General features: G+C 43.4%; 1 protein-coding gene across 1 annotated transcript in view; it reads left to right on the top strand.

Annotated features, from left to right (window-relative positions):
* igf1ra (insulin-like growth factor 1a receptor) overlaps positions 1 to 27,697 on the top strand; it is a 78,068-nt gene that overhangs the window by 2,795 nt on the left and 47,576 nt on the right. The window contains exon 2 of the mRNA XM_071500029.1: positions 6,979 to 7,542. Within this exon, the coding sequence (XP_071356130.1) occupies positions 6,979 to 7,542 (564 nt within the window). The remainder of the gene's footprint in view (positions 1 to 6,978; positions 7,543 to 27,697) is intronic.

The following is a 27,697-nucleotide window of genomic DNA, read 5'->3' as shown; positions in this document are numbered from 1 at the left end:
CGGGGACAAGAATGTGGTTTACTCAAGCAGAAAACTGAGTTTTAGTTCAAATTATGCCTTAAGTTGCTTTTCTGTGATGCTAATGCTGTGTCAAAGTCATGATCCTTTTGAAGACGTCTCATGTGTTTATTTGACAAGTCACACACCAGGAGTTGCTCATTTACCTGCTTGCCAGTAAACTTCATGCATCTCCCCACCTTGAGCCCACAGTGTGTGATTGTGTGTCTGTGTGATGTGGGCGGCGTGGCTTGATTTCTCTGTGTATACGTGTGTGTTTGCAGTTTACGTCACTTCTGTTATTCTAATTTCCCCTTTTCCTGAGAGGATATGTGGGATGCAGGAGACAACTTGACATGGGGAGAAGACATGTAGACTGACCTCTATTAGCATTCAAATAGAAGAAAACACTTAATTCAGTCCCATTGACCAGTGGTCCGACCACAGCCAATGTGGGGGTGCGTTTCTTTGCACCCATCTTAGCTCAGTGAGACACCCATGAACGCAGCTGGGGGCTGGGAGACAAGTGGTTGTTCTGAGATCTTGACGCTCTGTGGTGTATAATACATGAGGCCATCCAGAACAAAGAGTTCAGAGACAGTGACTGGTGAATATCAAGAGAAGGATGAGCTTCACCACTTTATCACTTGTGGATGATGTTTACTTCACTGGACGGTGTAGGGTCAGAATTTCCAGCTTCTATCATCACTTGGTGGAAAATCACAGATATCCAAGAGCTCCATTAGGGGTCGAAAACTTTTCTGCTCTGTTCGTTTTGATAATCTGTCCACACCAATAAAATGTAATTAAGCTCCCTTTTAACTCTCACCGCAGTAAACTTTCCATGCCATGGCTTCCAAGTATGCAGCAAACAAGTCTCTAAAAGGGAGAGAGAGTGCGAGGGAGATAGAGACTTGGTGTTTGGAAATAGAATGTGCAAAAATACACTTGCAAGAGAAACAGACTTGTTTTTGTTGATTGGAAGAGTAGAGAGTTTGTGAACTGTTTTATTGGCTTTCGCTGTTCACACGGAGCGGTCTCCTGTACAGACCGATGCGCTTAACTTCACTTGGCGCCACTACTATTAGAGTTATAAATAGATGTGTCACCAACAACATTGGTGCAGGGGTTGTGTGAGTACAGACACCCTCTGTCCCGTTCCATGAGGACACACCAGTCTTCCTGTTCAGTTATTTATGAAAGGACATGTTGCTCTGGAAAACGTGAATGGCGGCATAAATAATCGAATGTCAGCAAGCATTGTGTTTGACAGGCACCCCCGTCTACCTTTCCTTTTGGGTTATGCCATGTTGCAGTACAACTCTCCTTGTCATGACGGGGCAAGTGGCTGAGATATGACTGCTGTCACTCTACTCCAAGGTCACTCTACTCCAAGGTGCCCCACTCCATCTTGTGACACCCCCCCCCCCCCCCCCCCCCCCCCCCCCCCCCCCAATCGCCCCCTCCCTCCTCCATGCATTTCCTTCCCCCACTCCTGGCTTGGCTTGGACGCAGGAATGGCTTGTCTCACCCCCGGCGAGAAAGTGTAGCGAGTGTCCGTAGGCCCTACGGTGTGTGTACGAGAGTGTGTGTGCATGCATGCGAGTTTATTGTGCAGCCCTGTGTGTGTGCGTGTACTGCAGCAGGACTCGGCGTGACAGAGTCAGTGGCGTGCCCCTGTGTAAGGATGTGAAAGTGTGTCACTGGGCTAGTTTGTGAGAGAGTGCAGTCAAATGCTGTCCTACAGCTCCTCCAGGCTGCCAGCTGAGGTTTACAATGCTTAATTAAACACTTTATTTCAAGTGGCCCGTCATTGGATTTGCTCAAATGCAGTCTCTGGCCAACCGCACATACATCATCATGGGCTGCCGGTTTTAATGGCCCGTGGAGTATTGTACAATTTGTGAGATGATTGCAAATGTTAGCTCTTCTAATGGATGGCACTCACTGTATCGGTTGAAAGCTGTTCATCAAGAACTGAATGTGGATCGGTCCTAAAGAGAGAATTCATCAGCCAAAGATTATTCTTCGAGGGGTTCGCAGAATCTTGGTGAGAAGCATTTTCATCATTTCATGGCAATCGGTCAGGCGGCACTTTTGTTGTAATAAGGAATAACAGTTTCTAATGGTTGCGGGAAACTCTGAGGTGCTCGTTTGTACATGCATGTGATCAGAGAGGACAGGTGCATAGGTTATAGCAGCGAGTGGTCCTGAAAAGCAGCAGGTCCGTTTGTCCAAAGCTTCAGATTAAAGCTGACAGTTGAGCTCACGGTTCATGTAGTTTAACGCCTTGATAATAACCGTGACCCATACAGAAAATGTAATGTTTGCTCTTTAAAGTGATCAGTGTGCATGTAAACACAGGGTGTGTTACCTCCTGCTTCCCCCCTCTCCCAAAATAAGAGGAGGGGGAGGTCTTTGTGTGAGGGTTGTTATGATGGGGGGTGTAGTGTTACTGTTTAAGGTTTTGCTGATATCTGAGCCACAGTGTTTGAAGTAAGGAGCACTGAGGGGAAGTGGCCCACCAGACCGCTGGTCAGATGACTTCCAGTATGCCAGGGATTAGGGCCAGTTGATGTGGCAGGTGTGAGGGGATATGACCGCTCAGTGACCAGCTCCCTCACTGCTCTCACCAGAACTGGACAAATCCGTGGATAAAATTTAGATGCGAATACTGGTTAATATGTCTGAATATTCATACCAATTCTAAACATGTTACTTGTATTTAATGTTAAATCCAATTTTAAAAGCCTAGTGGAATTTCATTTGAGAAACGAGAGAAACAACAACTTGTGCAACTGTTGTTCTGTATTGTGCATTAAATAATCATGACTTCTCAGTACCGAGGACAATGACATCAAATCCAATAGAAGACACTTAAACAGCCTCCTTGTACAATACACACATTTTCATTCATATATTTTAAACACTTCTAAAACTTAAGAAAAGCTCCCCAAGTGTGGCCACAAAAAAGTTTACAATATAGCGTATTTTTTTCTATATAATGCACAGAAATGTATGGAGCTAATGAATCGTGACTCTGTCAAAGTGTTAATTTTTCGAGTCATTTCTTCAGCAATACACCAACCATTTCTCTGTTGTGATTATTTGTTGTGTTTCTTCTTTTTATATCATAATCATTGTTCATCCGAAGTGGTAATAATTCTTATTTGCAACCCTGCTTGCTGTACATTCACATGGGACATTGACAACTCTGTAACAGCTGGGGTTACCCAAAAAAGTTGTCCCTGGGCAGAAACTTTGTCCTTAATCGAAACGTGGGAGTGAGGAATCTTCAGGTGGATGTCTGGAAAAGGATAAACATGTCTCATGTTTCTAAGAAAAACTAAGATTAAGTTTATTGACATATAGGAAATGTTTGCAAAATCTGAATCTGATTTTAAGTGAGGTCAAGATAAACGGTGTCCATTAGCCTTGGCTTAATTTGACTGACTTACACAGGGTCATGTTTGACTGGGTGTGTGCATGCGCAGATGTGCGCGTGTGTTTGCGTGATGACATTTCCACAGAGCGCTAGGGCAAAGTTTATCAATTATAAACATGAGCCGGTGGATCCCATTACGCTGTGGAGATATGTGTGTTTACTCAGCAGTGTGAAGAGCAAAGAGAGACAGGAGGGAGAGACAGACACATGTGTGCAGGCTTATCCCTCTCTGTGGACACTGGTGCATGAATATCCACATCACTCCTAGGTTGTTGTTATCAGTGCTTTAATGTTTTGTTTTTTCCCCACTTCTTCTTTATGTAATGAAGGATAAAAGGTTTGGTATCTAAATCTTATTTAAGCATTGTTATCTTCACAACCAATGGATAGACTGGCAAGAATCACAGAAGCCTGGGGGCTTAGTTTGAGGCAACATCCTACTCAATCCTTTTCCAAGGAAATGATTGGAATTCCTACTACTTAACATGCCTAATGAGTAGAACAAGGGAATCACAAAGAGGAGGTTTTTCCTTTCATTCTTCAGTCCTTTCTCTCTATTCTTCTCTCTTTTCCAGCATTGTGTGACCAGAAATCAATTTCAGCTTGTGATAAAACACAGTGGAATATCTGCTTGGCATTTGCAATGCTCAAAAATGCATTTGCATGCATTTAGCGTCTTCTGTTTGTCACAGTTTTACACCAGCAGTAAGGCTTCTGATAGGAATGCATGGCAGAAACCTTATCTCTCCGTCACCACAGTATGTCTTTGCCCCCCCCCAACCTCCCCTTCTCTGGCCAGACACCCCCTGATTTTATTAATGCCCTCATCAGGAAGTGGGGCCTAGAGTTTCTCTTTACTAACAAACAAATTAGTCTTTGTATTTGAGTGGCTCCACCCCTCCTCCCCCTCTCTCCGGCTGCTGGAGAAGCTGGAAGAAAATTCTCAATGAAACAAAGAAGACATGCAGCTCGATGGCTCACAAGTGGATCCCAGGGGCATTGGTGTTGATTGGAGAAAGCAAATACTATTTTCTACTGGAGTAATCGTTTCCGTTCTAATTTTGGAGAAGTGAAACAGGAGCAAATATAGCTCATTCATCCCCATAAACAATGTGGCTTCTATTTTTGGCAGACTAGTTTGAACAAAGAACGTCAAACATGGCCTTTTTTGTCTCTGCTGAAGTGGAGTTAATTTATTCACAGGGAAATTTTGAGAGCACAGACACATCCTATGGTTGAATATGTGCCAAGGAGAGACCGCATTTGTCACTTTTGTACGATTTCTATACCATTTTCCTGTTTTAGAAAGACAATCTGGTGACACAGTGTTTACTTTGGGACTAGACACAGTTTAGCTCTTTGCTTTACCCACTAAATGTGCTTATAAAGTGTTTTGACCAGTATCAGAGACTTATTGAAAACATGCCTGTTTGTCTCATTGGACAGGTGCTACAACAGGGTCGATCACTGCCACGACGTCCTAAGCCTTTGTAAGAACATAACAGGTTTAACCAAGGAGCTTATATGTCAAGGCATTTCCTGTGCTGACTGTTGAACCTTCTTTTAGACAGTTCAAAAATAATATACAACCTGCTTCCAGCAATATCTGCCAATTCTATTATTATATAAATCATTCATTGTTTCATAAATATTTAACACAATGCATTGAGGCAGTTTAGAGGTTTTTATGTTTGCTTTTACAGAAGAAGTTTTTAGCTTTTTGGCTGCTACTTCATAGCAGTAATTCGCAGGCAGGGGTGCTTGTATCCCAGTTGGTTTTCCTGCAGCAGTTGCTTGGAGCTATGTGGAAAGATTGTTGAGTAGCTCAACTGATTCTTATAAAAAAAAAAAAAAAAAAAATTCCACATATTGAATCAGCTGTAACACCAGAAGATTACATATTGCAATGATTGACAGTGCTAAAAACTTGTTAGCAAGTTAGGAGGGCGGTATAAACAGTTGATAAAATTACTAGAGAAATGGCTGAACTAGTTAAAAGTAACAGGTAAATAGTTGAAATAGATAGCTTAAGTAATAGATAACATAGCAAGATAATGTATAAACAGCTGAAATAGATAAATGTGATGGGAGGTGGAAAGCTATCACAGTGGGTAAATGGTTGAACTAGCTAAAAGTAATGCATGAATGGTAGAAATAGATAGCACAAAGTGTTGGACAAATGTTTAAAAGATTAAAGTTAAAAATAATGTATAAACGATTGCAATTGTTAGCTAAAGGTAATGAATTAACAGTGAAATATCTAAAAATAGTGAATAAAGGGTTTGTAAGTAGTTAGCTAGAGGTAATGGATAAATGATGAAAGAGCCAAAAGTAATGGAGAAATGGTTGAAATAGATAATTAATAGTAGCTAAAATAATTGATAACTAGTTGAAATATTTAGCTAAAAGCCACAGATAAATGGTTGAAACATCAGACCTTTGCCACTAAAAGTGGTATAAAATGTAACTTCACCAAACTGACTGAAACACCATCGGTTCAATTGTATGAAAAAATATTGTAACAGTGTCCACCTGTAGTGGTGTTAAATTACATCCAGTTTAAACTCAAATCAGATTACTACATTTGAAACATGATGGGTGGTGTCGAACACGGGGTACTTGAACTTATCTGACAGGTCTGTGAAGGTACATCAAATAAAAAAGGTTATGGAACCACTGACTGCATTAGAGCACAATAACATTACAAGATTATTGTTTACCATTAATTCCCAGGTGTAGTAATAGATAGGCACAATTAGAGGGGAGTTGATTTTGATCAATAATAAATGGCTTTCTTGTTAATGCTTTGTGTGTGTGTGTGTGTGTGTGTGTGTGTGTGTGTGTGTGTGTGTGTGTGTGTGTGTGTGTGTGTGTGTGTGTGTGTGTGTGTGCGATGTCGGAGGACGCTCTAGGCACTGTGGTTTCAAGTGTTGTTTTCCAAGCACAGAGGCAGAGGAACAGCTTATTCAAACATATTCAAACACTGGGGTTATCTGAGGTGACAGACAAAACATTTTCACTGAGAAAAACAGGGCTTATGTCTGATGCGATGGATACAGAAGGTGTATCAACATGTTGAATGAACTTCAATTTCCCCATTCACCTTTTTATTAAAAACATTGTTCACCTCATTTGACCCTGATGATAATCTCTCTCCCTTGTTAGAATAGAAATACCTGCCCTGAGAGAACACTCAGAGCAAACATTAACTTCTTTTATTCAATGTGGAAACATGGCGTCCTAACACTGCACACACTCCTTTTCAGAGCTCTGTATTATTTGTATGTAAGACATGTTGCCAGCAAAGTAGCAGCCTCACAGTCTTGACTAACAGGATTATATGCTTCAGGAACATTAATATCTTTTGGCAAAAGTAATCTACATGCTAATCTATATGTAGCATAGCTGTATTCCCCACCAAGCACTCCTGTTACATTCATGTATGATACAAAAGAAAATCTGTAATACTCTCTTTTGTCCAGGCTTTTTTTACGGATGACTTGTTCCTTCATGTGTTGTCTCTCTGTGTCTGCCAGTCTGTGGTCCAAGTATCGACATCCGAAATGAGATCAGTGAGTTCAAGCGTCTGGAGAACTGTACAGTGGTGGAGGGCTACCTGCAGATCCTCCTCATCAACGACAAGACCAACAACATCCACCAGGAGGTCTTCCGCTCCCTCAGCTTCCCCAAGCTGACCGTCATCACCGACTACCTGCTGCTGTTTCGCGTCTCGGGCCTGGACAGCCTCAGCATGCTCTTCCCCAACCTCAGTGTCATCCGCGGGCACAATCTGTTTTACAACTACGCCCTCGTGATCTATGAGATGACCAGCCTGAAGGACATCGGCCTGTACAACCTGAGGAACATCACCCGAGGGGCCATGAGGATTGAGAAGAACCCCGAGCTCTGCTACCTGGACTCAGTGGACTGGTCTCTTATTATGGATGCCGAGTTCAACAACATTATCGATGGAAATAAGAAGGCAAAGGAGTGTGACAATGTCTGTCCAGGCATCATGAAGGATAACCCTCTTTGTCAGAGGACGTCGTTCAATGACAACTACGACTACCGCTGCTGGACCTCTAACCAGTGCCAGAAAGGTAACCTGAATTTCCGTCATGTTTTATTTTATACTTTATCACAGCAAATAATTAAAAGGAAAAATGAAGCAGACAATGCTCAAAATGTGTGTTGTTTTTTTTTTTGCTGAATTTAAATGTAATTTTAATAGCAGCAGCGTTTGTGCAATATGAGTACAGTAAATGCGGATGTGACTTTGATCTAGGTAGGTGGTTTCCAGTCTCACAAACATTCTGAAATTGTGCATTTCTCCCCCAGCGAACAACTCCCATGAATCTATGCAGTGTTTTTCCTTCATTTCCGTCAGGCTGTAGGATTGTCCACGGGCCAGTGCAAACATTTCCTCTCTGTTCATTATAGAGACCTTGTCTTAAGATCAGGCTATTTGTGGAGTGAAGGATGGCTGCAATATAGAGCACCAGGTATTAGAAAGGCATACTCAGTTGAGGTTAAAGTTGCTCTGCCAAGAAATGAGCTAGTCTACCTGTCTGGACCATGTCAGTTAAATATTTGCCTTAGGGACTTTTTGCAATTTATGAAAAGGGGCATATTGAAGAATCTGGGGGAGGGTCATCCTTGTTTAACTTTGGCCCCGCGGTAGGGTCATGCATTTTTTAAAACAGTTCAGAGGAGGGTCATATCATTTATATATATTTATACATATTAAAATTTAAATCCCTCTCAGTCTGCCGGTTTGAATTAATTTAGTTATGTCTATTTGTTGCTTGTGTTCAGTTTGTCTCAGTCTTTCCTAGAGCACTGAGTGAAGCAGCTTGCGGCAACTTTGCATATCTTACCCACTCGTTTTCTTGCAGACTTGAGAGTGAGAGACAGCTTGTGCTTTTCGATTAGAATTTGGGACAACCAGATCAGCTCTCTTGTGCCTCTTCAAAACTATTGTAGAAGGCAATGAAGCCTTTTGTGATATGCTCCTGCAGCCTGTTAGACACAGACAGACTAAGCTGAGCTGTCGATGAGGCCTCTGGTAGAGATGTTCTGTTGCTTTCTGACATAAAATCCAACTACTCTTGGTTTAAAACACCACGTCTCTTGCCTGTATCCCTGTCCATGCAGCAATTTTCAAGACGTCAGGCTTTTCCTTGTTTCCTTGGGCTATCTGTGCTTTATTTTTAACTTTCCTGCAAGGTTGCTGAGGCCAGGGTCATGAATAATTTTTCACGGTTGCGAGCAGGGTCACATACATTATTCTTCAAATACAAAAGAGGCCATTGATGGGTTTTATCAGAGATTCAAATTCCTCCACACTTAAAAATAACAGACAATGCTTTTTCTCAACAGTTGACACAGTAATCACAAAAATTTGGAAAAGGCTATATAACATATCTTTAAATACAAAACATTGCGCTCAATTAACGTATCTATAAAAGAATTAAAGTACATTAATGCCACTTTCATTTCATAGCCTGTATTTAAAAAAAAAAAAAAAAAAAAAAAAAAGACATCACAAAAATGTGCCAAAACTCATATTCTAGACAAGAAAGACATTCAACCTTGGACTTACTGTTTTTAATTTAGTTGAGCGTCGAAAATATACTTTAGCAGGCGACCTGAGTGATAGAAAAGGTGAGCAGAAATTTGTATGCTAGACCGAGGAGGTGCTAGGCATTTGTCAGCACATTGTACCGCCTGAGAATGAACAGCAACATAGTGGGCACTCGTTGCAGGAGGAGCGGCTTTTTTCAGCAGATTTCAACCACCTATTCATTCTCATTCTCCACTGTTTTGGTCTCATGCTCTTGTAACAGTGAAATTTTCAGTCTGTCCCAACGTAGAGCAAAACTGCTTAATTCACATTGCAAAATCTCTGCAGTTGCATTTGTGTTCAACTCCAGCAGACACTTGCTGAGCTCTTGAAAGGCTGACAGTGGGAGTGGTGAGGACTTCACTTGGGAGAATTTTTTTGGGGTCTAAAAGAAAAGAGTGTGCAGTGACTCAGAAATCTTCTGTGCATTGTCTCAATGGCCCTGTCCATGATAGGATTATCCACATTGATCTTGAAAGTTTTCTCTGGACTTGACTCAACATGAATCATCTCTACAGGCCTGATCAGCTTCTTCTTTCTCCTCTTTGGTGGTAATTCAGCTTCCACTTCCAATACTGCTTCTTTATCCTGCCCCTGCAATTTCTGGATAAAACTGTCCACTGCTACCTTGATGGAGACAGTTCCTTGACCCACTTGTCAGACATTCATGTGTCGTCCTAATCATTCTGTGGACTAACAGAATGTCCATCCCCTCTGTTTACGGATGTTGGGACAGTGGTGATGACTGTTCAAACGTCCTGGGAAAGATCTGCGCTGTTAATCCTGTCTCATGCTTCAGCAAAGGTTGTTTTTCATGATCACTTGGTTTTGAATAGCCGTCAGTGTAAGAATGACATGCACATAGAGACTTTCATCTGGATGTGCAAAAGATCCAAGCACTTTGCTCAAAGCATCATCCTTGGCCCATGTCTGTCCAAATGGAGAGAGGTGTCAGTCTTGGCTGGTCTCCACACACTCATCGTTTTGTATGAAAAACGGCAATAGCATTCGGTAGTGGTCTGCTTTTATTGACTTATTGTGTTGTGCCAGCAAGGTTAAGCACATGGGCATAGCACCACACATGCACTCGATTTGCTGACTCTTGATATGAGAGCAAAAATATCCCTTTGTGGTGGCCTTGCATATCGGATGCCCACTGCTTAAATCTGTTTTCAGGTTGTCAACGGCCTCTGAAAACATCTTGACGAAATACTGGCCTGTTGATTCTCTGCGCTTCACAGTAGTGACAAGCCTCTCATGAACTGTGTCTGTAACATATCTCAGAACAACAGAACACTGGGAGGTGATCTGTTCCAAGAACATCCCAGCCTTTGTAATATCTTCCACAGTGCTCTCCTGAATAAGCTAATCAACTGGGGCAAGGATGGAGAAGATGGCTCATGCAGACAGCAGCATCACCAGGGATGCTCGGCCGCCCTGCTGTATTTTCTTTGATTTGTTGATGGACTCAGCTACATGCACTTTTAGGCACATATCATGCTTACTTAATAGGAATTATTGCCTTGATTGGCACTGATGTCTTTAAGCACGTATGCAGCATCATTCCCCTGACCTACAACTAAGGCCTCTTCACTTTCACGACATCCACCACACGCTCCAGAATGTGGCCTTTCCTCTTAATTTGCTCCCTCTGCGAAGACAACTGACTGCCACTTAGTAAGCTTTTTATTATCAGATTCAGAAGCACTGCCATGCCGTGCTCCTCTCATGTTCCTCTAAGCGCTGGTGAACATGTCTCCAGTCAGCCATGTCACTTGCGAAGGGAGAGCAGTCAGTTGACTTGCCAAATGCCATGCAGACAGAGCAGTGCAATCTGTCACGTTCTTGGCAGTAAGTTATCCATCGTCTTTTTGTGTCATCTTTACTCCAGTGGACTGTCTGTACCACTGGATTGCTTGCATTTTCACTAGGGTGGTATGCAAAAACAACCAAAGGCTTTTGCGACTGGGACAAATGTAATAATTGGCTGGTGCCTCAATCTCTTCCTTTCATGTTCTCTCCCCTTATCTGTCTCATCTCCTCTCTTTTCTCCACTCTCCTCCTGTCTCCTGTCAAGTGTTCTGCTCATTCCCCCTCTCCTCTGCTCACTCCTGTCTTTTTGCGGCTTTGCTTTGCTAGTCCGCAGATGCTTATGTAGTTTATGTGCAGGTGGAATGGCGATGTCAATGCCGCAGCTTAGGCGTGGTGTACTATTTCTTTTTTTTTTTTAATTTATTTATTTTGCATAGACCATTAACGCACTGGTACTTCAGAGATCCCAGCCACTTGTATTTCCCTCTTTCTGGAGTCTAAATATCCATGCTGTAGTATAACTCAAGGGAGTAAATAAAAGATGCATGGATAAACGTTTTTTCTTGGTGAAGAGGATGAGATCAACTCTGAGAAGGTTTTTCAGACTCCACCTCTGTGCCATTTTTTTTTCTCTTCTCTCATCTGTGCGAAAAAATGGTGGGAAAATATTCCTTCAGGTCGTTTCTATAGAAGACCTGTGTACAACTCCCATGGTCAGTTGGGAGTCTCAAACACCACCCTCCTTCACCCCCAGGGACCCTCAAAGAACAAATAGTGGAAATCAAGCTTGCGTCCTTTCCCCAGTGACCATGTTGATCTCTATAGCAAAGCTATGCTGTATATTGTTTTGGCTGTGTTTACTCTGTCCTGCCAGAGCTCCATGCATGCTGTTATTGATTGCATGATCCATATTCAATTGCCAATGTAAATGAAAAGACTTGTTCTGGTTTTATATGAATATCTTTTGTTGCAAAAACATAACAAATACAATAACAAACAAATACTACATTGTGAATGGTGGAATTGTCTGTAATGACCTTCAAGCCACACCCAACAGTAGATACTTTGTAGTGTTTTGTGGTGTTGTTCTCACACGTCGGACTTGAGAGGCAGAACAGGAGTATTGTTTGAACCAGTTCACTTCTCTCGGAGGCCCGGGCCGAGGTCAGGGTAAATGCATTCATCTAGACGGCCTTGAGGTCTCAAGGCTGCAGATGAAGGCCTCAGGGAGCTACACAGTGGGGAAAAAAGGAGGAGTTACTGAAGCAATAATAGGACACAATGAAGCTAGAGCAGGTCTGTGATGTGTGCAAGTATTCCAGGCTCCATGAACAGATAAGATTTCTCACCCTGTCTTTGTTTTTGTAAAGGCTTGATATGTCTACCTCTCTCCTTCCTGCTTAAGAGTCCTCTCTCCTCCCTCCACCCCTCTGCATAATTGCCTTGTTTTTCTCCAGTACAGATGTTCCTTCAAGGGCATGCAGTGGTTTTCAAGTCAATACGGCCCGGTCTCCTCTTTAATTACACTACATGAGGAGGGAGTGCTGTCTGCTGAGCACACTACTGTAGCCTCTGGGCCTTCTTGTGCTTCATGGAGGAACAACAAAAATTCCTCTTTCCATATGTTTGTCCACTCACCAGATACTGTTTCCCACAACAGTTTGGGGTGTATTAGATGAGCCCCCGCAGAGGCAAATACAAATATGATGCAGGGCAGAGTAAGCCAGGTAAATGCAGTATTTGTGGTTGGATGGAAGTGAGTGGGAGTGACGGTGTAGGGTAGTGCAGATTGGAGCAGAGGTTCAGGGTGCTTTTTAATGGCAGGCAACGATGCGTAGAGAGCCCCTGACTGAGGAGCTGGACGCAGGAGGAGGGACACTAAGGGGAAATGTCAGACAAATGTCAAGTATACAGGCTCAATGGCAAGCTCTCGCTAAAGCCGAGGGTGGTAGGAGGCTTGAAAAAAGCCCGTCCCTCCCCTTGTTTTTCGTCCCTCCTCCTTCTCCCCTTCCTTCACCCCCCATGCTTCCTCGTGAATTCTCCCTAGCTTTCCTGCCCCTATTTTCCTCTCCTCATACACACTGTCTGTCCGTTTCTTCCTCACTAGCGTTCTCCACTTCACTTAGCCTCAACCTGGATCTCATCTCTGATTGTCCTTGTCAGTTGTTCTGCTGGTGTTTCCTCCTCTATTTCCACCTCGCTCTTTTCTGCAGAGCTTATCAGGAGCTGCTAACAGCTCCGGCTGTCAGATATCTCTCCACTGTTTACTTGTCGGAGGCATTCTCTCATCACTACAGTAGTCATAGCCAACCAGCTTGTTTGGCCAGGCCCTGGATCCTTTGACATTGCACGCTGTTTGCTTTGAGTCTTGGGGGATCCTGTGACTAAAAAGTGTCTGGCCCGCTTCAAATAGCCTCCTCAGGTCTCTGTGTTTGCTGCAGACAGGCCTGCCCTCTAGCCCTGGAGCTGAGCCAAAGCCAGATAGACAAGAGGCTTTTACAATTAGGCAGACGAGCAGGGAAGCAAGCTGCTGTTTCCAGCAGGCCCACTCTCAGGGCAGGTTAGTCTTCGAGGCTCCACAGGGAGGCACACACTCTCTCCCTCACTTGGCGTCACATAGCTCACTTCTCTGTGAGAATATTAACTTATGGTATGCTCAGCCTCGGAGGCATTCTCACATTCTGGTCTAGTTTTTCCACCCATATCTCCTCATGTCAGAACATCATGTCCCCGGTGTTGTACTTTGACATTGATTGACAAATGTGAGAGCTCAAGTCTGCCTATGAATTTTTAATGAATCAAAATGTCCACATACTGAAAGTCTCTTTGCTTTTTGAACCAAAAAAAAAAAAAAAACTTGGGGTGAAAGTGGTGTGTTGTCAGTTTGCATTTTAGTGCCTGAGCTATAGTGATGTGAGGTGAAATTTGACGTAAGGAGACCTGCTGTCCTGTTGTGCCACAGACAGTCTGTGTTCTGTGTGTCCTTGTACTGAACCGGCATTTTGGAGCCCTGGTAGTTGGGAGAGCACTCCACCATGCTGGAAGACTTTTATATTTGATAATATGTTTACTCCTCTCCTTGCCAGAGACCCACTTGATATCTCTGGTCTGAGTGCCCACTTCACAGCAGGGGAAAACAGCTTCTTTTAGACGATGCAACTGACGGTTAGACAAAACCTTATACTGCAGCTGTTAAAGATTTCTACTGTTTTCTTGAATTTTTGAGAGTTTAAAGGAAGGCTTGTGAAAGTCAAAATTATTCCTACTGTCACCAAATCTAATGAAAACACCAAAACCAACAATCTGTTTGTACATGTCTCAATACTTTCTGACTTTCTTACATTGTCTGTGGCACTAAACCTCATACCCATTGGTTCCTTTTAAAGACATAAATCTTGAAAAATGGGTCACAAAGTAAACAGTGTGATTTAAAAGTATTACTCTAAAATGAGTAAAGAGTACAGTTTTATGTTTGCATCTTTTCAAAGATTTGTGCTCTCTCTGCTAATTTATTTAATCAAAGGTTAATCCGAGGGAATGGAAAATGCAAATTCTCCTTTACCCTCAGAGGGCTTTGGTAAATTGATTTCTGGAGCTACCACATGTAGCTCATACTTCTTGTTGTCAAGATTAGTTGTAGAAAGATCGAACTGTGCAAAGATTATGCTCCCTTTGCGCTGTGGCTAAGAGCTAGATTTATTGATACATTAGGTATAAGGCATGTATGTTGAGTTGGAGGGAATGAGTCTGCCCCTTTAAGTATATAAGGTAGAAATTCCTGCTGGCTTAGTCATTGCAGTTGTGAGGGGATAAAGAGGGGGAAATGCGCAGCACAGGCTGTATGTGTAGACTTCATGTGCAGAGCCATACAGAGACTGTTTGTTGGCAGTAAGCAGGGGTTGAATTGATGGTGGTGATGATACTGATGTGGATGTGGTCTATTTTGTGTTTATCTGAGGGTGTTGTGCGCCAAGGTGGGCCGAGATCATATGATCATCTGTCGGCCGTTTTTGTTTAACCAACATCCATCAGCAGACACGAGGAAGCTTTTAAATATTTAATGGCTTTTCTGAAGCTTATCAAAGTCCTGCGGTTATAGGGACAGGAAGCAGAAAGGACTCAAATTCCAGCCTTGAGAGTCCGGTGCTTTCCTGGGGGCACACTCAGCACCATGACTCAGTGCCTGTACATCCGCTGTTTCCACCCGGAATGAGCTACTCGCCTGCGCTCCGCTCCATTTTGTACAAAGCTTAGGCAGCATGCCAGTGTTAGTGCCAGAGAGATGGCACTCACGTCGATCAGACTCATTCATTCCTGCCCTCCCACAACCATCAGACTAAAGATGGAATAATCAGAGCCACTAACGGCCTCAGGTTTTCTGTCTGTTCGCCGGGTCACCGCAGCTTCCTGAGCCCATGCTCGGTAACTGCCTAGCATTTCAATACATTACTGCACACGGAGCCTGTGCGGTGTAGATCTTGTAGGTAACTTCGGGAGGATGTACTCAACATGTTAAACGCAGTCTTTCTGTTCAGCCAGCTCTGGCCCTGCTGGCACTGTGTGTGTGTGTGTGTGTGTGTGTGCGTGCGCGCACGTGCATGTGCATGTGCATGTGCATGTACATGGCCTTATCTCTGTTATTTCCCCAGAGTACTGGTGACTATTGATTCACAGTTACAACTCCATAAATACATTAGAGAAAGCAGACAAAGCTCCCTTCACGGCAGTCCTTCGTTCTCTTTGTGTTCTCAGATGCTTCTGCCTTTTTACACAGTGGTCCAAGGGCAAGAGAACCGACAACAGGATGTAAATAGGGTTTGTGTGTGTGTGTGTGTGTGTGTGTGTGTGTGTTGTTAGAGAGAAGGCTGACACAACAGCTTCTCTTGTCATTCTTTTACTGCTGCTCTTCAATTGTAGTCTATACCGCAATAGGAAACATTTTATGTATTCGAACTGAGAATTGATTTACCTTTTCATCAGTTATTGTTCAATGCACAGTTTGAAGTCCAGATTTCAGTTTGTTTATCAGTAAATGTACCTGAGAGCAACTTTTTCTTATAAATATATCACTTAATAGATACTGCATTAGGAACTTACTAGTACAACAAATTTTAAATATACTATATTAGCAAATCATATCAGCAGTTTGTAAAGGAAGTGTTTTTTTAGTACAGATTTGTTAGTTCAGCCTCTCATATCTGTTCATTAAATATGAAGCTACAGCATTTTCAGCACAGTGTTGCACACTGTTTACCACTTCTTCTTCCCCCATCTTTATGCTAAGCTAAGCTAACTGACTGCTAACTGCAGCTTCATATTTAACAGATAGATATGAGAGTAGTGTCCATCTTCATATCTAACTCAACAAGAAAACGAATGAAGGTATTTCTCAAAATGTTGAATTATTATTCATTGCTCATCTAGTTATAGGAGTGTAATGTCAGCTAAATTTAGTTGTATCAGCATAAAGTATACACCAAACTGTTCTAAATCTATCTATAATCTATAATTATATAAGATGATCATATTAGTGAGTTTCTAACTCAGGTATATTGATGTTAGATCTAAGATCTAATAGCATATTAATCACAACCATTTGCTGTCAATTTTATTGTGAACAAAAAGTATTAGAAAACTATGAATATGTGATTGCTGTTTTGTATGTATGTGTATGTGTGTTTTTCTGTCTAAGAACATTCCATCTATATCCCTGCACCCTCTCCCTCCCTCCTCCTGCTCCTTCTCTCTCCTGGCCTTTGCCACATTTTCTCCCATCTAGGTCACATTCATAAATGTCATTCTTGGGGAACTGTTAGCAGCCGATGTTGGTACATTCACCCAAAACAGAGACCTTCTTCACTGAGTACCCAGAACCTGAGCCCTCTTAAAGCAAGGGGAAAAACTCTGTTTGGTTACAAATAGTTTTTCTGCTCAATTGGTTTTATTGGTTGCCTTTGGACTTTTGAGAGGCCCGGAGCACGAATGGCAAGTGTGATTGGTCAGAGTGGAATTCTTTTTGCCTCATGCTTTAATTTGTTTTGAGTTCCTCCCAAACGCAAAATTGAAACATATTATATTTGCTCCACTGCTTGAGCAGAGTGTGGTGAAACTCATGAAAAGCCACAGACACGTGTCGGCTGCTATTGCTGACTTTTAATGTCAACAACAGCGTCTTTCTCGGCATAATTTCAATTTGATTGCAAGTTAGCAAAGTTCATTCATGATGACATGATTATACAGTGTGTTATTGTCCATGTATGAACAGCAGGGCTCATTGTCCATTGATGGCCGGCGCTGTGAGTTTATCCGACTCCTGTCCTCTGTGGCCTACAAAGAACTCCTCTCAAAGCACTGACAGATTGGCCTCTTTTCCTAGGTTTCCTCTCATAGACTTGATTGACCAAAATAGGACCTGTGTGTCATGCTGCTAGCCTCCAAAGAGACTGACTGACACACTTGCACTCACATCCAAACACCCAGGCACTCATGCACACACACATACTCTCCGTCTCCTCTCTCACGTGCCATCTCTCTTCGTTGACAAATTTTCCTCAACTTGTGCCCAGGTTGTGTGTGCCCACTGTGACTGTGCCTGCTGTGTTTGTCAATGTGTGTGTGTGTGTGTGTGTGTGTGTGTGTGTGTGTGTGTGTGTGTGTGTGTGTGTATGTATGTGTGCCCATGGAAGTGTCAGTGCAGTGTGTAGTGTGTTTCCAGCCTGCTTGATGCCTATTTGAGCCACCCAGTGCCTCTGGTGATAGGCTGCCTGCTGCCTTCTGGCTGTGCAGCTCGGAAGTTGTGACTCATCCTTTGCTCTCACCACTCATTCATAAATCTGCGTGAATACTATAACTTCCTCTCCCGGAGCCGTGGGCCCCCCCTGGCTCTGTGGTAGGTTCCCCTCAATCCTGTGCTAAATGGCAGGAAGGATGAGGGCTATCTCCGCCTCTTAGTGACGCCTCTCAGAGAAGTGAGAGACACGAGTGCCTGCGCCTGCTGCCTGTGCCTGCCCTTGGCGCCTGAGCCGTGCCTCTGTCTGCCTGCCCACCCCAGCTCTATCCCTCCATATAGCGCAGGCCAGAGCAGCCATTTACTCACTGCTGGGCTGGCTTGGCAGTTCTTCCTGGGAGATAATGTGCCATGCCTGCAAGTAAGCTCTGAGAGCATGGGTTAATTCCACAGCAGAAAAAAAAAAAAAAAAAAGAAAGAAATCTCCTGCTGACAAATCTCTCCTGCAGAGGTGAGGATGTACGCTGGCGTACCGCAGAGAGAGGAGAGTATTCTGCTTTGCCAGAATAGTTAGTCAGGTTCACTGAGGTCACAGAAACACTGCTCCTCTATTTTCTTCCCCTGTTGTGTGTGTGGTAAGGAGGCGAGGGGGGTGGATATGATCTACTCCCTCTACCTTCCCCTCCACACATGGCTGAAATGTGTGTGTGTGTGTGTCTTTGAAAACAGATCCCATTCCCAAGGGCATGTCAGTGTGTGTAGATGTGGGATGTGTTTTGTTTTAAAGCTTTATAACCAAGTGGCTTTGGCAGTAAATAAGCTGGCAGCAGCACAAACAGTTTGAATAGGGCTACATCTTATATCAACTATAGAACAGTTATTTTACAATAACTGAGGGGCAGTTATTGTATCTTGCAACAGCTTAGCTCAGGATGAGTCATGGATCCAATGGGTGTGTTGTGTGTGCGTGTGTGTGGATTTTGTGCGTGCGCAAAATCATCTATCCATCTATTAAAGAGATATCAAGCAGGCCTCGGCGTGCCAGCGGTGTTTTGCCGACTGTTCTTTTTCGGAGCATGTGCAAAAGGATGAGATGAAAGGACACCGTAAAATTACAAAGGAAATCTCATGAATTACACAGGCAGATGAAATGCCTGTGACAACCACACACTTCCCCTCAAGCCCTCTCTTCAAGTTCCCTGTATGCCAGCATGAGGACTGGAGTTTTATCAGCTCCAAACAAAGTTTTGATCATGTCAGCTCTTTGCAAATCTTCCCCCATGTAACTTTCAGTGTCAACAATCCATAAAGCTGCCTGGCTTGTCTAATGTCATTAGTCTGCTTTCTGTCAATGACTGAAAAATGACCTTGACCCCGTCTGGGTCCTCCCCTTCCTCTCTCTCCTCAGCTTGTTTTGGGTGGGATCCCCAGGGCCCAGTGCAGTTGTCAGCACGCAGCCTAATGGGCACAGGTGGCTGGGGCTCCTCTGCATTCTCCAGCCCTCTTGGCATGGCTCGCTTGGCAAACCGGCAGCTCCTTGGCCGGCCGCCTCAATGGGCCACTCCAACACAGCAATCACCAGTTGGTTCTTTGTTAGCATCGGGGTGGCCCAGGATGAAATATGGCTCTCGACTTTGAAATATGGCTCTTCCTTAAGAGAAATCCAGGAGCGTGTGAAGCGATGCCGATGAGCCATGCAGTGACAGAATTCTGTGTATTTCTTCTTCCCGTTGACATGGATACAAATGTCATTTCTTTCATGATGACTCACGAAGTGATGACATATTGCTGGGTCATCCCTGCTTCCCTCATCACTGGCCACGGTGGAGCAGAGACCGGGAAGGGATGGGGAGGGCGGGAGGGCAGGGGGTTCGGTCGAAACTGTACAGCTGTACTGCACCATGCAGCAGTCAGACAGCAGCTTGTTACTGTGTCAGATAAATATAGAGGTCTCTGGAGCTCCCCACTGCAGCTCTATCTCCGCCTGCTGCTTAGAGGGAGGGAAAGGCCGCGTCACCTGGGAGCTTCCACTATCCTCATTCATCCTCACTAAATTTGCTTTCGACTCACAGGACATTAAAGATTATTGTGACTCTATGGTGGCAGATAGGGTAAGGTAATGTGACAGGACAACTTTGCCGCTGTTTTCCCATAATCCCACAGGGTGCCTGCATGACAGCATAGTGCCGACCTATAATGAGATCATCAGAGAGATTTGTCACCTAGTCTCGGTGTGGGCAATGTTTTAGAAATCAATATTATGATGCTATAATGATATTTTTCTAATATTTGTACATATTACAATATAGCAATTATATGCAAAGTGTCATATAATAATGTGGATAAATCTTTTAAATGCATTTTTTGTAATTGTGTGAGCTTCACAAATTAGATTAACTGTATCACACAGTCTTCATCAGTGGATGGGCAGTTAGATGTATTGAGCACTACAGTCGTAGTGAGTGAACCTTCGTTCTGCATTGTCTGTCAAATGTTTCTAAACTTTAACTAGTTGTTACTAGATTTTATAATTTGCATTTGACAAACAGAATTGTGTAAAGTGTTGACGATATGATATCGCTCCTTCAGTGCTCCGTCCTAATTTAAGCTGAATACATGTGACCTTCCTCGGTGATCTGCTATTGAGTGATGAGTTTGCTTACTGACTTCAGGAACTCACTGACCCCTGCTGTTTGTACGTGTGTTATTGTCTGTGTGTATCCTCCTATGGCGGCCTGGCTTCTGGGGTCTGCTGCTGATAGAGCAGAATGGCTGGCTTGATGGGGGTGGAGGTGGAGGTGCATTAGCACTCCTTTCATCTGTTCCATCCTCCTGTGTCTGATGAGAGCACATTTGTTGAAGTGTCCAGCAGGCCTTTGAAGTCCCAGTCTGGACTTGTCCCCCTTCAGTCCAACGCCATACCCCCCCCCCCACCCATTCCCATTAGTGCATCAATTACAGAGACGAGGCTTGTGGGGCTTGTTTGCACTTGCGTCAGGACACTAACCCGCAGCCTGCATGTAAACACCGCCCATTCTCATTCATATTTTATTACTCACACTCATTTGCCTGTGTTGCTTGTCCTCGATGGACCCAGGCCATAGCCCTCAGCTTGCTTTAGCTTTTGTTCTGTTACACCTCTCTGTTTTGACTATGATGTGGTTTGAAAATGCCGTGACTTGCTGCTGATGAGTAAGTCCAAACCCTCTGTTCCACCATGATACGGTGAAAAATACGGGAATCAACGCTTGCGTGTTTGCTGTGTTGAGGTCCGTGTGTCAGCTTTTCCCAGCAGTGAGACACTCTTCTGTCCTATATGTACTGTTGCTAGCACTTTCTCAGACCAGACATGTACTTGCTTGTAAAAAGCTTGTTTTTGCATTCCACCTACCTCCCTGCATAATATATGGTATTATCTTCCAACCCTTTTCTTTCCTGCTCCCTTCCTCTGGCTGTGTGTGGGGTAATGACACTGATGCTCCTGTTTAGGAAAACCCCTGGAACCTCATCCTGCTTTGACTTTTTCTGTTTGTTGTTTCTGTTTTCTCAGCCGGTAATAGAGGGACCGCAAACTTTTCTGTTTATCTGCTGTTTACACGCATAGCTACAGTATAGACACACACTGAAAAGATCAGTTTTTGGAGGCCAGGAACAGTGTATTACTGTCGGGAGGGAGAAACAAAGACAAAAAATCTAATTTAAACACATTAGCGTGGCTCCAAGTAGAGAAGGGGCCACAGTCCTTTTCAAACATCCAAATGCCACATTCGTCGAAGCCCTTTTCTGTTTTCTCTGTCATAGTCAACAAGATTAGGAAGTCTTTTGTTCCATTTCTATTGTTCCTGATATTTCTATGAAGGCAGCACTTTTGTTACTGTTTCCTTTTTCTGCTGTATGTTTCGTTTACTTTGTGGGGTGTTATGCTATTTTTTTTTCCTTCTTTGTGTCCTTTTCAATGCAGCAAACGAACTTCCTATTCAGGAATAATACAATAGCTGAATTTGAATCTGAATCCTTGTTTTGAAATATTTACATTCCAGAAATGCTTTTAACAGTTTTCTGTTTATAAAGCTTTATCCAAATCGGATTGGAGATCATAGCTGAGTTTGAGAGCTCTAACACAAAAGACCGATTTTCACCATGATGGTATTGCAATTTTTTAAGGGTCTGAGATTAACGCAGTAGACTCAGCATATGTGCTCAGAATGAATATCAAAACCCATCTCCAGATATGTGTCATCCTGAAAATGAATCAGCAGTGATGTGCATGAGGAAGGATGTGAGCAACTGCCTCTCAGCATATATATGTAGTGTCGACTAATTTCAATTAAACAGAAATTTAAATTTTGACTACTGAATTAGTCCAAAAGTAAGAAAACAATGGGAAAAAAAAGAAAAATGGTCAAAATTGAGCACAATTTAAACAGGATCACAGTGTCTGTGGGTAAACAGTGTCACAGTGGTTTGCCGAGTGTGGCTAAGTTCTAGCGCGAGCACCGGCAGCCTTCCTACTGTGCAGGTCAACGTCAACATGCCTGTGCTGAATGGAGTTATGCATTGCTCCAGTATATACCAGTTTAGTCTCACGCAGCCAGCACACAACCTTATTTTCATTTTCTACATCAAAATACTTTCCGTGCGTGGAGAGAGGGGCTGCACCCCTGCTAGTAGTAGATGGCTGCATAATGTCTTACTAGTTCACCAGCATTGTACATAATAAAGTGTTGATAATTAGTTTATCCGACTCGTATTTCTGGTGCCGACTGGCGAGGGTAGCAATGTGTAATCGTTTATTTGACTAATAACGCACATCCCTAGTATGTATGTGTCCGCTTTTATTCAAGGAGCTGTAGCACTGTGATGCTAATGTCTTTGCTTTGCGTAAGAGAGTCAATCATCCGCACTGCTGAATACAGTTTCCTCAGGCTCAAATTTATGCATGTAGAGGTCCATGGTATTTTTCGAAATGAGTGGCTGGATTTGTTTACATAAGAGCCACGAAGGAGTCTGATTAGCTTGCCAGCAAGGCATTGGTCCAAGCCGGAAGACCGTCTGCATTGTGCCACACAAATGGACAATTGTAACAAATGGTTATCATTAGATTGAACATGCAACGAACTCCACACTTTGATCCATTTTATTGCTTTTTGTTACGTGCATGTTCACTCATTCTGTGTTTCTCTCTTCAATTAGTCTTTGCTTTCGCAGGGACAATGAACATCCCCTTAATGTGTGATGATTTTCATCTTAAACAACCACATACACAAACCCACAGTGAGTAAGAGACATGCAAACAACTGCCCTATCTACCCAACAGTTTTTTATAGATATATGTGTGGCGTCCTTAAGTTTCCAGCAGGGTAAAAGTTGATGGAAGGTGATCCAGTGACAGTTGAGCAGACAGAGGGTTTAGCCTGAGGCTATACAGAGAATGGACGACACCCACAAGCCTGATATATCCCTATGTGGTGGTGGCCACCGAGTGTCTTGGCCTGGCCACAGCATCACATCACAACAAGCTCTGTTCATAGCTCAAGCTCTTGATTTTTTTTTTTTTCCAGCTCCATTAACCTATTTATATCTGCCCTGTGCTGTAGAACCTTTCCTTCTAGATTTTAGGGAGTAATATAATGTAACTGGATATTACAGTATATACTATCTATACTATATACTATACTTTCAAACACTGTATTGCATCTCCAGTTGTGTACATTTAATGGCTTCCATACATTCACCTGCATTCATGTAGGGAGCGGGCACAAAGCAAACATTAAAATGAATTACCACCACATTAAGCAGCTCACCTGAGGTTGTTGACCAGTTAGTTTTAGGCTTCACCTGTAGCTCTGCAAAAAATTTGACAGGTCCAACGTCATATGTACACCGTAATGACTGAAGCCACTTATCTCTTTCTGGTGCCAATTCTGCCGTTTTGTATGTGATGACACTCTAACTTTGCTCACATTTGGAGCACAGTGCTAGGTTTACTCTACCAACTGACCCTCAGCTGGCCGTAGCCTGCTTCTCCAACACACTATGACTTTGTCTGTGTATGTGGGTGATAGAAAGAGAGAGTGTGGGGAGTGGAGAGACCATGAGACAGACTTCATTTTATCACTGAGGTGTGGAATGGTCTGAATTGCGGCATTCGAACTGGAGATTCTGTAACTGTCATATTGAAGTATGGCGATGAGAGCGGTAGGTTCGGTTGGAGCACTTCTTCTCGTCTGGATCATCATAGATTATGACTGAAAATGTGAACTCCAGCTCCGGCAGATTGATGTGTTGTCAAAGGCTGGACTCTACATGTGCTTAAGGACAGTCCTGGGTGTAGAGGCTGTGTGGATGAATCAGCTGGGCTGGCACCAGTGCCATGACTGGCACATAGAGGAATAGTTAGACATGCTGGACTCTGGCCTACTCTCTACAGCCGTGGTATTATTAGCATTCTGTGCCTCTGGAAGCCTCCTGGTCATAAAAAACAGCCCTGCTGCCCCCCTCGGCCTGGTGAGGGGCCCAGGTACCATATAGAATCACAAACCTGGAATGCTCTTGAAGTTTTTACACCTTGTGGTACACTAGCCAGTGTTTTAATTAAGTGAAAGCCTAAAGTGGCTGGTGTAATTACACAAGCATGTCGGCCTAAGTAAAGGAAATATTTCAGACCACCAGGGATGCTTTTGAGACTGTGACCTTTTCTAGTCACTGCGTCCACTGCTACTTGAGTTTAAGGATTAATAGCAGTTATTAAGCTCTTGGAATTTGGATCAAACTGTTATTATTTTGATTAGGGAGTGTTTTTGGAGGCCCTCACCTGTGCACTTTTCTGTGTTGTCTTGTTTTGACACACCCAGTCTCAGTCTGTGTCCACTCTTGACAAATCTCAACACTAAAAACAACTAAGTGTTCTAGTACAGTATCTGTTCCTATTCAAGCAACACATCAGCACACAGAGGCTTATTGTGATTCTGCATTGGAGTGTATGTAAATATCAAAGAGGGTTGCTGTTTCCCAGCGTGCAAGTACATGCTCTGGCCAACATGCTCTTTGGTGCTTCCATGGAGACAGACACCTCTGCATTTTGCGTGTCACTTTGTGCCTGCGGGTGTCAGAAAATGCTGCACACAAGCATGTGTTTAAACTCTTGGCTCCAGTGCAGTGGGAGGAAGCGGCCTCTCGGGGCACAGCAAAGACAGACAGAGCCCCGGCTTCTTTTTAAGTGCAGCGACGGAAACGTAGCTCCTGATTTATGGAGTGAGTATGAGCTGGGCGGGTCGTGTCCTGCCGGAGAGGCCGGCTACTGGAGGAAGAGAAGGAGAGGGAAAATGTCAAGAGTGAAAAAAGGATTGAGACAAAAAGAGAAAGGCGGAGGTTCACGTGGCCCCACCCAGCAGTGAGGTCACATTGACATCTACATAAGAGAAAGTCAAGATCAAACAAGTCTGTCACCCCCATGGTCCCAGAAACACCCCCACAGCTCTGATCTATGACCACATGGTATGGCCACATGAAACAGTGAGCGGAGAAGGAGCTGAAATATAGCTATAAAACCAAAAATGGTCAAATCTGTCCTTTAGTTGGGTGTATTTGTTTTTTTTTTTTTTTGTGTGTGTGCGTGTGTTTAAGTGTGGGTTGTGTTTGTGTTTGACTGAACTGAGGAATAGGACTGTTGTGTGATGGTGACACATAGAGACGCCAATGAAAAGCATCTCTGTCTCTGTCGTGTGTCTGTAATTGCAACAGAGGCATTGTGCTGGGAAGTGTGTTTGAAAGTGACATTATTTCTTTCGCTCTCCTTTCATTGTTTCTGTCAAGTAACTGACACACCCATTCCAGGAATCTCTAGTGGTTTTACTGACTTTAATTTTCTCATGTAAACGCTTACCCTCTGAATGGCTCAAATTAGGGTTATCATACTGCACATTGATTCACAGGATATTGGCGACAGGCCACTGTGGGGATGGTCTGCAGCGTGGCATTTTTCTGACATAGCTCAATGGAGGAGGTCTCGCATGTCTGCCTTTGTGGTGGAGAAGACTGTGTGTGTGTGTGTGTGTGTGTGTGTGTGTGTGTGTGTGTGTTAGGAGGTGGAGTAGAGGGTGGGGGGAGGTGGGGCCTAAAGAAACAACGGCGACTGCTCTTGGGTCTGTCGCCTGCTCCCTGCCTCTTGGCAGTAAACTTGATCAGCGAAGAAAAATACACACTCTGCCTTTACAATGCAGGCCTTTGTCTCCGGTCGGCATCAGAACCATCAACCATTTTGGAAATAGTTTCCAGCTTATTAAAATGCTTCCAGACCGTGACTGTTGAACCAGTGAGTTTTCCAGTTAATTGCTTGGCATCCTTCCCCATCTTAGGTCTGTCGTGGGCATCCTCAGATAGAAAAGGCTTTCTGATTGGGATTACAATGCCGAGGCTGCTGCTGTTGCCTCTCCGCATGGAGCAGGGCATCTCTGATCTGAGATAGCAGAGAAACATTTGCTTCATTGTGTCTCTACTCTTCAGTTTCCTCCCCTCTCCATCTCTCCATTCCCATGCCCTTATGACTTTGGTGAAGTGTGTAGATCATAAGCTAGTTCAAGTGTGGCCTCATACCCTCATCAGTGCTCAGTGTCATTGTTCTTAGTAAGCTGCGCTACTCAGCAGAAATGAATTAGCCTTTTGTGCCAACAGGCTCTCACAAATGGCCATTAATGGTCTGTTGGTTTAGTTTGGTCTCTAAGTCAGTTAAATCACCGACTCTGTTAGGCAATGCAGCAATTCCAGAGTCACTACACTGGATGTTAATATTGGACACTCAGCATCTGACATGGGACTATTCAGATTAACACTAAAGCCAAGATAGCACCTCATTGTTTTCAAAATTGACAGTGAAATTAGGGTTACATCGAGAAAGTAATTGGATTTCTGTGTTAGAATATTGGCGCAGTAGTGTTTTATTTAATCTGAGTATCGGTTATCATTGCTGCTATCACTTCTGAATTGATTCCTTGGAGGTAATAGGTGCATGGCCCCTGTGTTATTGGATCAAGATCTTTTCATTGCTCATCTGGGCAGCCTTTATTCTCTGTTAACTGCCTTTGTCTCTTCTCTCGGCATATGTGTGCCTGTGACCATGGGCTGGAGGACCATAAATCTGCTAATTGAGTTTTTGAAATTGTGCTGCTCCATTAAATCCATGGAATAAAAAATAAACAAGAATAAACAAGAGCATGTGGATGCTGTTGAAAACAAAGCCTCTATCTTGATTTCATTAGACTCATTTCTTTGTGCCCAGAGAAATATTCAGAGCCTTGACTGGTCACTAGTGGCTACTGACCCCCTGCAATCTGGGACTGCCGAGGCATCTCTGACTAGTAATGGACTTCATAGACCTGTACATGTTTGAACTCAAAATCCCATCAGAATCTCCATCAAGCAAATATTAATTAAAAAAAAAAAAAAAGAAAAGAAGAAAGGACTTATTTTCTCTGAAATTAAAGCTTGGCAGAGCTTTCTGTTGAGCTTCATCATATTTATATTTTGACTGCCGTGTAATATTTTACCCCCTCACCCTCAGGGTTACTTAAGTTCAGTCTTGCGGCTCGTCTCCCTGCTGGCATTCTTATTGCATACTGTAGATTCCTCTGTCTGTGAGTGAGATAAGGAGAGGGGAGACAACGGTAATGAGGTATGAGAGAGGCCAAAGAGGCCAGACAATGGGCAGCCAATTGGTATTGAATCAGGCTTACTGCGTCTTACATATTGTCACAGTGTTAGTATTATTCCCTTGGTGATGTCATGTCTGCCTCATGAAATTGTCTGTTGTTCTTAATGCCCGGTATACGCCTTAGTTAAAGCTTGTGTAACAAACAGTGCTTTGCTTTAAATGCTTTTGTAGGGCACAGCATGTGTGTGTGTGTGTGTGTGTGTGTGTGTGTGTGTGTGTGTGTGGGATGGGGGGTTGTTCTTTTCACTGTCTGACCCTCACAGGGAGAACTGGAAGAATGCCTATTGTTTCCTCATCACTTGCTTTGTCTGATAAACTCTAGACCAACTCTATAGCTGAAAGCTGTCAACACCAACTCTCCTCCCTATGTTGTCACCCAGCTGC

The sequence above is a fragment of the Trachinotus anak genome, unplaced genomic scaffold (genome assembly GCF_046630095.1).
Source record: "Trachinotus anak isolate AG129_WGS33_773 ecotype Australia unplaced genomic scaffold, CSIRO_AGI_Tana_v1 ptg000002l, whole genome shotgun sequence".
Lineage (NCBI taxonomy): Eukaryota > Metazoa > Chordata > Actinopteri > Carangiformes > Carangidae > Trachinotus > Trachinotus anak.
Note: the sequence above shows the minus strand (reverse complement) of the source record. Positions and strands in the feature narration are given on the sequence as shown.